The sequence below is a fragment of the Papio anubis genome, chromosome 7 (genome assembly GCF_008728515.1).
Source record: "Papio anubis isolate 15944 chromosome 7, Panubis1.0, whole genome shotgun sequence".
Taxonomy (NCBI): domain Eukaryota; kingdom Metazoa; phylum Chordata; class Mammalia; order Primates; family Cercopithecidae; genus Papio; species Papio anubis.
The window spans coordinates 49916382-49928704 of NC_044982.1; the positions used below are offsets into that span (position 1 = coordinate 49916382).

The following is a 12323-nucleotide window of genomic DNA, read 5'->3' on the forward strand; positions in this document are numbered from 1 at the left end:
GTACTGTCCAGAGCTATCCGGATTCTGCAAATTTGTTTTTAAGATTTTTATTTATGATTTTTACAGTGGTTCTCATGTGGAATGGCATCACCAATTAATAATGTTGAAAAACATGGAAGTTTTAGAAAATGAATCCCTTTACTTGCACAGAGCTATTATAGCTACATAACATTTAAATAGATGTATATGTTACATAAATGATCTAAAATACAGACTATCCAAATGAACATATTCGTTTTCTTTAAATGTTTTTGTTCTAAAGTATGTTGTGAAAATTAACAATGTACTCATTCAATACGGAACAAGGAAGTTCCTGTTCAACCTAGATATTTAAAAACAAAAACCACTTTTTCTCTCAGTGGAAATACTGCCAGATTCTTAATCACCAAAGACTCAGAAGGAACAATTCTAATAAAAATTATCCTAACCATTGAGAAAAAGAAAAATATTAATAGTACGAATGAATCTAAGCAGAGACATTATTTTAAATATTTCATAAAGACTAAAATAACAACAAATGTAATAATACAAAAATTCTGGAGAAGATCAAGTTATAATACTTGAATCTGAAAGTTTTTTCCCATGCAGATTAAAAGTAAACTTCTGAGTTATAGTTATACTAACTCTTATCTTTCTATGAATAATTAAAAGAGATTTAGAATTTAGCTAAAGGGTAGTATTATGACTTTAACACAAATAAAAATATTGGTCTCCAAAAATGACATTTGAAATTGTACCTATTCAAATTATATTTACATACAGAAATCATTTGTTTTATAATAAGACAAGCAAAAGTTTTTAGAAGAAGTGTCTTAATTTGGTTTTTCCTTTTGCAGAAAGTGTAATTTGTATTTTTCACTATAATCCTCTTAGGTATAGGATACACGGAGTTAAGAATGAAGGAGACAGAAACATCAAAGACAACTGAGTCACCAGCATTCTAAACTAAGGACCAATGTTTTAAAAGCAGGGTAGCCTTCCCAACTAAAAAAGTCTTCTATCAGTGAAGTACTTGGGATCTAATTTGCCTACCTTTCCTACAGCCATAATGGAGCAGAGTGAAACCTTACTAAAACCACATCCCAAATTTATTTCCTTAGTTAATAACCTTATTTCAAAAAGTATACATGTTCATATTTAGAATATAATACAATTAGCCCTGGACCTGACAGGCAGCTGCCCATCAGCAATACTGTGAGTAATTAAATGATATTTACCACTTACCAAAAGATGAACCTCATATTGTTGAATTAAACCGGCCCATCTGCATCTTCATAAAATGACAAACCTCATTAGTTCTGCCTAATCAGAGAATTGTGATAATGAACTGTCGACACCTTCACTCCATTGTATGAAACAAAACCAACTGCATTTGAGGGGTCAAATGCATATGAAATTATTATAAATTAAGAAAGTGAAATCACATGTGTTAGGGAAACCAAGCAACAAAAGATGTTTTTAATGCATGTACTTCAGCCATAAGAAATCTATATCTCCAACTGCTCAAAATTAATTTTAACTAATCAACTACTTTACCTGAAAACGGTGAAAAAAAGTAACGATGCAGCTACTGCTCCAAATAAGCCACAGAGAAGATTGACGCGGTAGGCAATTGAACCAAAAGGAAACAGTGTAATTGCCAGTTTAGCCACCAGCGTGAACAAAGGATAGCCAGGAGGATGGGCAACCTACAGAAATATTAGCAACAGTTAGAAGAAGGGTTTCATCTAGGAAAGGAAGAGTTACACAGGCCTTAACTGAAAAGCAGCCCTTTTCTCAGGCAACTATAAAGATTAGGCACCAATGATTAAATGTTTGAATAGTGGTTTTCTATTGTAATCCTCTTGTGGCAATACAAATAAATATTTTCTTTAGTGGATTTGGCAGCGTCTATCACATGGAGCATCACCCAGAGAAAGGGTGACATATTTCATTGTCAGTTCTTAAGCAGTTTGTTCTCTGGGTTCACAGTACATTAGGGTCATTTAAAAGGCTATTGAAAAAAAGCAGGTTCTGAAATATCGTATTGGTTAGAAAGTTGAAAGACCACACTGCTATCGGATTACCACCATGCTGACAGTCGTAAGGTCTTGCCTAAAGGGATCATGCACCATAATAAAGTTTATTAAATAATAAACTTATTAAAACTGTTAACCCGATTTATTTTATTCTCCACAGCTTATACAAAATTTGGGGTGATAATAAGCAGCTACTGTATATATAGTAGAGGCTTTGCTTTATAATTTAGTTTAATTGGATTTAAAACTTAAAGTAAATTGTCACATACTGTACTTATAAGTTACTAAAAACTGGGGTTTGAAAATAAATTAATCTACTTTACTCCATGCTTAATTAAACTTTCTTAATTCCTAAAACTGTTAATGAGAGCATTGATTAAACAATAAAACTAATACTTACTCCGAGCTCATGTGCAGCTGTGATCAGTTCCCCTGTGAAAAAATAATGTAAAACCAATAATTACTATTAGAGAATGACACTCCTCCAAAGTTTTCAAAATCCAAATGCTTGCATTGGGGTTTTGCATTAATTTGACTGGATAAAACTGTAAATCTGTAGAGATTTAACAGCATGAAATAGTCTGAGAACATTTTCTCCCTTAGGTCTTATTGAACAAACTATCTTTGGTAGTCTTTAAGAAGTGGTCAGTGGAAATATAGGTAAATTCCGGTTTTTTAAAAATGCTTTTTTTCTCTCTTGAAAGTTGTATCCACTTGTAAATATACAAATACTGTTGGGGCACTAGTGTAACATGCTTTGTTATCCCTCAATAAATTAGCACGAAAGTCTATAAAGATGTAATCTTATGATAACATAAAATGTGCAGACATCTGAGGTTTGGACACTCCCTAAAATGTCCCATACTACCCTAAAACTGGCATTTGGATATCTTCTCCACATTAATTGCATTGGATATCTTTAAACGATTTCCAAGTGTCTATTAACTGCAGGTTATTTCGGTAAGGTCTACTGTAAGACATTTTTTCAAACCATTAAATAATATTCTTTACATAGTCCTTTATAGTTCCTCACCATTAGTGACTATTTCTAAAATTATAATGCAGTAATGTAATGCTTATTTGTTAATCTTTTACATATTCAGAGCACAAGGACTATTTCTGACTCAACCCTGAATGAATCAATATTGATGAATGACTCATGAAAGTTACTAGTACCTATTAGGAAATATACTAATGTCCATTTCCTATCCTTTCATAGCTAGCAATACTCTGCTTCTAATTTCTGTCCCAGCTACAATTTAGACCTTTACTCTCTCTGGCCTGGACTATGGCAACAGACTTGACCAATCTTCTACTTCAATTCATGTTCATACTGAAATCACTTATAATCAACACCTGCCTTTCCCCCTGCCTACACACACACACACACACACACACACACACACACACACGGCTGGATTGCATCCCTAGTCTAACATTTCTCAATGGCTGCTCTCTGCTTACTGAATGAAGTTCACATTCCTCAGCATGATGTTCAAGCTTTCCATGGTTTCAAGGTCCCTTTTCTAGGCTTATATCCATGAAACCTACGTTCTCTCCAGTCAAATCTGATTACCCACTGTTTCTCTGGAGTGGTCCTCTTTTGCACCTCTTCTCACTCATTTTCTCACCCTGGAGTATTTTCCCTAGCATTCTCTCCCTAAATCCTTCAAAGCCTAGTTCAATTGCCACCTTCTCGGTAACACCTTTCCTTAGACACCTGCTTCCCCAGCCTCCCCATCAGAATTAATCACTTCTTCCTCCTCCATAGAACCTGCTTGAGTCTATTTAGCACTTTAGATTGCCTTATATTCTGGTTGGTTTTCATTTCTCTCTCCCACTAAGTTTAAAAACATTAACCTATCCATTTCACGATCCTGCCAAGATACCAACACTTCTCCCCTCTGGCCACACACAATCAATTCAAGCCATGCACATAGAGGTCAACAAAAAGACACATCATATTGTCATCCTTGCTACTAAGACACCCCTGTCTTCGGTGAGTGACTGCATCATGGAAGTGTTATAAGGGCACCTGAAGACAGATTAAGTCAATTACTTACAGACATTTGTTAGATATTCAAGAGCACCTTAGAAACCAGCACATTTTATACCCTAAATGCTTCTTTTTAATTAGTTTATGGTCTCACAATGTCTCAAAGAACTGTTCCCTTTGTTAACTACTGTAAAGGATATGATTTTACAGTTTACTCCATAACGGATTAGCTCTGAAGTCCTTAGCGCCAAACTATTTTCATCGATTTTTTTTGTTCTTGTATGTTTTTGTGACGAAGCCACCATAAGTTCAAAATTTCAAGGTCACTATTCATACTCCTCCATTTAAAATGTATTCAGAATTATATTTAACATTAAGAAAAACAGCCTATTTTTCTCTAACTTCTTTTTACCATGGAAAAGTCAGTGTGTTGTTATTATTTCCCGGAGTTCTGCTGCTATCAAGATAAATCTGGAAAGTGACAAACTTCCATCAATTCTTATCAAATGTTAAACTAAAATAGAAATAGAAAAGATGCCCCCATTCTAAATGTATCTTTGATAAAGATCTAAGGGGAAATACTACTCTTAAATTCATTATGATAAAGAGGAAGTGAATAGCAAAAAAAAAAAAACCTCAGAGCTTCCAGAGTCTTGGCTTTCTCTCAATCCTGTACACGAAGGGTTCCTCAGAGTTATGTCTACCTGCATCAGAATTAATCTGCTTTTTAAAAATGAAGGCTCCTTGCCCATACCTCTAAACTCCCTAATCTACTAAGACCCACTGGCACTGGGGGCTCAAGTGTCCCAGGTAATTCTGAAATATGTTCCAGTTTGAGAACCACAGCTTTGTTGTCTGCAATACAAACTAATGGCAAGCCCAGAGTCGTCAGCGGATGCTTAACCTTTACAACAACCAGCTCCCTTTATATCATAGGTCTCAATATTAATTAGACTAGATTGTCACACATCACATCTGTTAAAGACAGTCTCATGTACAAACTAATTTAGTGAAGGCCAGCTTCCTACCCCCTCCCCGAAAAGCACCACGAGCACCCCTGCCCATAAATGAACTATGTGTGTCAAGTGGTACAAAGAATAATTTTGGCAAGACCACACAATGTGATGAATCTATGGAGTAAAATGTAAGACTTATCAGGAAGAAGAATACATGCTTTGTATTGGTTTTGAGATGTGTTCTGTTTATTGATGAAAATATAATTCATAAACAAATATTCAAGAATAGTACATTCAACATGTAAACACAATTATCAAATATACAATTAAGCAAATTTTCCATATTGGCATATACTTGGAAAACAGTTTATTTATCATTCCCAAAAATGAACATAAAAATATTAGAAGCAACCACTATTTAACATGAAACCAAACAAATTAGAAGCACCTAAAGTTTGGTAACTCAAGGTGAATACACAACTTTATTCTTCTGGGAAAAAATAAAATACAGTATTAATAAAGGCAAGGCAATAAACATTTTAAGTAGATTTTAAATATCACTACATATGTGATGATGGATTTAGAAAAGAATTTCTTGAAATGTTTTGACAAAAAGTAGAGGTTAAGGGGGCATATTCTAAAGTCAATATACTTGGGTTCTTTTCCTGACTACTCTGTGTGACTTTGGGCATAGCTTAGCCTTAGTTTTCTCATTTATAAAAGGAAAATAATGATCGCACCTACTTTTAAGGGTAGCTGAGGGGGTTAAAACAACCACCCATATAAAGCACTTGGAACAGTGTCTGGCGCATAGTAAGTGCTCAAGGAACTTCAGTTATTATAAATCTCACTCTCATCTTTCACACTCAACCAATCATAAGTAGCTGTCAATCTTTGTATTTTTTTTACAGGTAACAGAACTACCTAACCTCTGAAAAATGCCCTCCAGCATCAAAACTCTCACAACTATAAAGTTACTTCCATTATGAAATACAAATCTTAGAAACATGGTACAGAAACTCCCTGCTACACGAATGAAACACTATCCGTATTTGTGCAATAGGACCCGAAAGAAGGTAACAATCTGAAGATGGAACATCAAGGATCTTCAATGTGGTAGGCAGCCCTAAATATGATTCCCACTAATCCCCAACTCCTGGTATTCTCACCTGTGTAATCCTCTCCCCCTTGAATATGGGTTGGGTTTACTGATGAACTTCCAGGAATAAAATGGAGAAGTGGTATATCACTTACAGTATTCGGCTACAAAATGACACAGAGGTGTCAGACAGAGAGGTATCCTTCATCTTTTTCTTGACAGAAGTCAGTTAACTTATGGAGACCCACACAGCAAAGAACTAGATGGCGTTTCTCCCCAAATTGAGCCTTGAAAAGACCGCAGCCCCCAACCCACACGATGACAGCAAACTTGTTCTGAGTACGAGCAACTAGCTTAAACTGGACCCAGATTCCTGATTAACAGAAACGGGAGACGATAAACGTTTGCTGTTTAAGCTGCTCAATTTAAGGATAACTGGTCATGCAGCAAAAACTGCTGCTTCAGTCCACAGGTTCACCACCTGAAATTACAGCACCATTCTGACAAAATTCCTGGCCACGATATGGCATTATTGAATCCAAAAACAAAACATAGATCTCGTTTCTTGCCTCAAATATAAAACAATGTGATTTAACTGGCCGATGAGTCATGCTTTTCTTTTTCATAGAAACAGCCGCACCTGGCTTCCACCTTTTTAAGAGTTCTGCAAATATTCTGCATGGCTAGTTCCTTCTCAATATTCAGGTTTCGACTAAAATACCACTTCTTCAGAGGTCTTTCCTGAATAGCCATTCGGAAGGACCCACTACTTACCCCCACTCTCAATCACATTTCCCTCCTACCGTCTCCATAACTTATCACCAGTTTAATATGCTGTTTATTCATTAACTTGGGTATTGTCTAACCGCACTGGAACACTCGCAATTATCTGTTCGCCACTACTGTTCTTTTGTCTGAAACATAATAAGGACTCGGTGAGTAATATCTGTGGATTAAAAAAGGATGCAAATACTTAGGACCAGGAAAAAAGATCTGGGGAAGTGGAGAGATCATTAAGCCCCACCAGGCGAAACCAACAATAAGCCCCATCTCGAAAGCCTGAGAACTAAAGAAACGAGAACGACAGGGAAGGAAACAGAAGTGGGCTCTGAAACACACAATAGTGTCCTGTGCACAGGTGGGTGGATGGAGGCCCAGAGCTGACCAAACCCAATGCCAAGAGCGGGGGCCAGACGCAGCCACCGCCCGTTCTAGGATCAGGGGAGAGGGACAGGAGGGGCAACCCTGCGAGTACTTTACCCGAGTCTCCCCCAGGCACCGAGGGGGGCAGCGTGAGGGTGAACACTGCGGCCACGGCGGCGAACACCGCGATGCCGCCGCGGATGCCCCCGGAGCGCCGCGTCCCCACTCGGACTGCCCGCCCCCGGGCCTGGCCCCTGCCGTCGCCATGGGGACTCATGGGCCAGTGGCGACCGAGGGAGGAGGACACGGCTGGCCCAAGGACTCGGTGCGACACAGAGTTCCCCAGTCGAGAGGCGAGCGGAGCCTGTGCGGCGGCCACAGCGACTTCCGGGTCGAGCCTCCGCGGATTGGACCGCACCTTTCTCCGTCTGAGCGCAGGGAGGAGAAAATGCCAGGCCTCGCTTGAGCCAGGCCCTGGGAGTTTTCCCGCAGTGCACCACGCATTGGCGTTCACCTACTTATAATGTGATTTAAGGTTCCTAATCACCGGGAGAGCCTTCCCTTTAAAAAGCAAGCCTGGCCACGGCCCTACCGTCTCCATGCTGTTGCCCCCTTTTATACTGACTTGGTTGGGTCTGACAGAGACCAAAGCAGCATCGAAAACCGCGAGCGCGGAAGGGCTGCTCCTGCCCCCTACGGTGCGGGGTGGAACTGCACAAAAGGGCCATGATCAGCCAGGATCCCCTACCTGTGCTAAAACAAAGGGTGGTGTATTTACTGTATGTGCGAAGTAAGTCAATAAATACATTAATCGCAATTATGTATTTATTACGATTTATTACGTTGCTATGATTAATTACAATAAGTCTTTGTGCTACTTATTAAATCACTGAGTAATTTTTAGAGAGATTAGAATATGCTAGTCTTTTTTTTTTTTTTTTCCATTCCATAGCATGATAGCATGATGAAAACTCTGTAGATGAGTCGGGAAATTTGAGTTCCTGTATTCATGCAAATAACTCATACCATGATAAAGGTGTCTCCTAGTTTAATGAAGAGGAGTGTTTTGCTGGAGCTTTCGACACAACAAAGTGGGAAATGAAATTGAATCACAGTATTTTACAATGAGCTGTAACGCAAAAAAAGAATCGGGTTTGTTAATAGGACAACCACATAACAGTGCAATTAAGCTTTTTAAGCTTATATTTTATGTTATTAAAGCAATTATCCTGGAGTGGGAGGGGAGGAGGGCAACCCCCATAGAATGTATCTTGCAGACACACTGAAAACCAGTGACAATCTCAAATGTGTTACATGCAGTTTGATAGGGACACAGTGACTAAACTATAGAGTAACATATACGTACCTTGACGGTCATGGGACCAGCACACCTTAGTCTTTTCCAGGCACTTATACAATTTCCAACCTTTTCCAGGTATTTTCTCAGCTGTAGTGTGAGTTCCTGGAGGAGAGGGGCTGTGTGGTAGAGTGCTTCTAAAATGGCTTCCCAGATAGCCCTGCCTCCTCACTCACTTCCTGTATAATCTGCTCCCTTTATGTGTGAGCTTAACCTAAGGATTGGTTTCTATCAATACAATAAGGCAAAGTGATGGATGTCAGTTTCAAGATTAGGTTATAAGAGACTAACTTTCATCTTGCTGGCCCTCCCTCTTGTCCTCTCATTTGTTCTCTCTGATGAAACCACCTACCCCATATGGTGTAAGCTGCCCTGTGGAAAGTTCCACATGGGAAGAAACTGAGAGTCGCCTCTAGTCAACAGCTGGCAAGAAACGGAGACCCTCAGTCCAACAACCTTAGAGGAACTGAATCTAGGAAACACCATGTGAGGGAGCTAGAAGGTGGGTCCTTCCCCCACATAAGCCTTGAGATAACTATAAATCCTGTCAAGACTGGATTGCAGCCTGCGGATGACCCTGAAGCAGAGGACCTAACTAAGCCCCATCCAGACTGCTGTCCTACAGAAACTGCGAGATAATACATGTTGTTTTAAGTCGATAAATACAGGGTAATGTCAGTTATCAGCAATAGATAACTAAGATAGGCTGTCTTCTCTTTCTTTGCTGAAAGAACATACCAATGAGTAACATTGACTGAGTCAAGCATATACTTCTTTTCCTTTTTGTGGATTTCACTTTTGCTTATGAGTTTTATTTTACAATTTTTTATTTTGAAGGGGAATAATTCTTTGTCCGTGTCTGGGAGGTAGAGATCAGAGCTGGAAGTACAAATTTAGGAGTTTCTCGCGTAAGGATGATATAAATGACTAACTCGATAAGGAGATAGTGTAGAAAGAACAAGGCTGAGGTCTAATGTCAGCCCATATTCTCATTTAGGGAATGGTTGGAGAAGGGAAGAGAACAGTGGAAGGGAATGAAGCGTCATCAGAGGTTAAAGAAGGAAAGTCAATGAAGTACATGTGGTCAGGATGTTACAGAGAAGTAAAGGACAATGAAGAAAGGCGTGTCTAGATTTTGTGAAGCGCAAGTGTATAAAACTTGGAGAATTATCTGTAAGCAAACTGATATAAATCAAACTTCAGATACAGAATTAGGCACCAGATATTGGAAGACACCTGGACTAGAGAGGAACTGTGAAGCCCAAGCTTCATTCGCTTCACAGTTGTTTTCCTTTGAAGATTAAGAACTTCCAGTTCTCTGTTTGTGTCTGACTCTACCTCTTAGTAAGCATCTGACTATTCCTTCCTCTCCAGAAGTATTTTCTTTTCTGACCTTCATTGATAGCACACTCTTTGGTTTTCCTCTTATCAATGGCCTCCCTGCCCTGGCTCTGCTTCTATCAGTCCTCTAAATGCTAGAGTATTCCTGGGCTGTTCTAGGCTTTTCTCTCTTTCTGTCTTCTTTCCTGAGATGATCATATTAAAGCTTTAAAGGGCAACTATGGGGCAATATATCTCAAAAGTATACCTCCTCTGCTTCTCTTTTTTAAGTGACTGATTATTTTAAAACACCCGACTGCCCCCAACCTCTCCATTTCTATGTCTAAATAGCCTGTCAAACCTGATAGACTTTGTCTAATTTCCATCATATTTAAAATGACACCTGGCACAAAATGGGTGCTAAACAAATATTTATGTAATAAATGAATACATGAACAATCAGAGATCATTGGTGTATCCATTAGGGATTGCATTTAGCTACTAGTGACAGATCCTGCTACAGTGTCTTAAACATTAAAACAATCATTCTCTTATGTAAAAGAAGTCAGAAGTCTGGAGGAAGTCAGTCTAACACTGGCTTGGCAACTCCCTGCTTCCACTAGGGACAAAGCTGAAGTCCTCATATCTTTCTGCACCATCCCACTCAGCTTACATTCTCAAGGTCATCTACTGATCCAAGGTGGCTGCTAATGCTCCAGACATTACATCTGTTCTTGAGGAAGAAAAAGAAAGGATGTCACCCAGGCAGAGATCACTCCAGCCTGGGTGACAAAGCAAGACTCTGCTTGCAGAAAAAAAAAAAAAAGTCAACTGATTATGAACTTTAGTCATATCTACAAAATACCATCACAGCAACACCAAGATTTGTGTTTGATTGAAAAACAGGAATGTAGCCAAGCCAAGCTGATACATTCAAAGAACATCACAGAGGCCAGGGAACACTGAATTAGATATAGTACATCAGATTGATGGAAAGTAAATGCATAGATCCGTGGCCCTATGGTACCCTAAATTTGGCTCTGGGAGTCTTCCTGGGATTTATGGCCAGCATCTAGCTTCTATCGAAACCAAGGAGGTGGCTCCTCCTTATTGCTGAGCAGAGGGGGACATTCCCCCTACCCACCGGGCCTCTACTGCTGCCTCCCTGCTGCGAGGTGAAGGAATGCCTCATCACTGTTCCACTTATGGTTTCCACTAGCACCACATCTCCCTACCCACATAGTTACGGGGGTAGGGAGATGGCCTCCTTTTCCTTGGACAGTGGTGAAAGTCCTGACTCTCACTAGGCTCCGTCTGATACTACCCCAGAAGGGAAGGAGAGGGGGACCTCATTATTTCTGGGCAGGGGTGGAAGTCTAAGATTCCCATGTGGTCTCCACTGCTGCCATGGAGAAGAGGGTTCTCATTACCACCCAACTGGAATGAAAGTTCTGGCTTCTCCCTTTGCCTTCTTTGACATGACCCTGGTGGTATGTGGAGGCACCTGGAGAGGGTAGAAGTCTCGGCTCTCCACTCAGCCTTCCTCATGGTTTATTCTTTGGTTTTGGCTACAGTAGAGTGATTGTTTTCTAAATGCATCTGTCTTGCAAAAAAATACCTATTTCATCTTTCTGAAAGCAAAAGTCACTCCTCTTTGTTTTATCCTTTCTGAGCATTCAGAGTAGCTTCACAGACATTAATGCACTGAAATTCACCTAAAAATTACAACTTAGATGTCTAATTCCCCCACACCCCACTTGATACGATCAATATCTTAATATTTCTAATATCAGTGAAATTTACGGTTAGAAATTTTAGACTAGAAATTAGATACCTAGAATGCTATCCAGTAATCCACCTACAATAGGAAAATACAAGAGATACAAATACCCCTGTCAAATGCCTCAGAAAAGTAATTTTAAACATATAAATATATTAGTAACCAAAGGAATTTGAAATAAAAATAAAGGAACGCCATTTCTACCTTTCCAACTGTCAAAGGTATTTAATAAATATGGGGGATTGGTGATAAAGGAATTTGGTATAGTATTTTAGAGGTCAAGTTATCTATGTGTATCAAAAATTTGTAAAGATATTAATATAATTTGACCTAGAATTAATTGTAAGTAAATATTTGTATACATCTTTAACTTTACTAGTAATCAGAGAAATACAAATGAAAACCTCAATGAGATACTACACATCTACTAGGTTTGCAAAAGTTAAAGTCTAGCTATATATGATGTTGGCAAGTGTGTGGAAAAACAGAAATGTTACCAGGAGTTAGAAACCACTTCCAACTACTTGGAAAACAGACATGTCTAGTGGAGTCAAAGGTGTTTGGAGTCTACCACTCAGTAATTCTACTCCAGGTTTATACCTAGAGAAGCCAGGAGACACATACAACATGTCCATAGCAGTGTTGTTCATAATA

The 12323-nt window shown here is 39.0% G+C and overlaps 1 protein-coding gene across 4 annotated transcripts in view; it reads right to left on the minus strand.

Annotated features, from left to right (window-relative positions):
• TMEM260 (transmembrane protein 260) overlaps positions 1-7801 on the minus strand; it is a 63610-nt gene extending 55809 nt beyond the window's left edge. The window contains exons 1-3 of one of the 4 annotated variants that reach the window (XR_002523366.2): positions 7330-7800; positions 2419-2450; positions 1537-1688 (exon numbers count right to left, since the gene is read on the minus strand). Coding sequence is in view for 3 of the 4 variants with exons in the window: in XM_031668086.1 (XP_031523946.1) it covers positions 1537-1688; positions 2419-2450; positions 7330-7489 (344 nt within the window). In the remaining variant the exon portion in view is untranslated. Of the gene's footprint in view, positions 1-1536; positions 1689-2418; positions 2451-7329 lie in introns of all 4 variants that reach the window. The other 3 variants (XM_031668086.1, XM_021941253.2, XM_021941252.2) reach the window with 3 other exon arrangements.
• Between the last annotated feature and the right edge of the window lie 4522 nt (positions 7802-12323).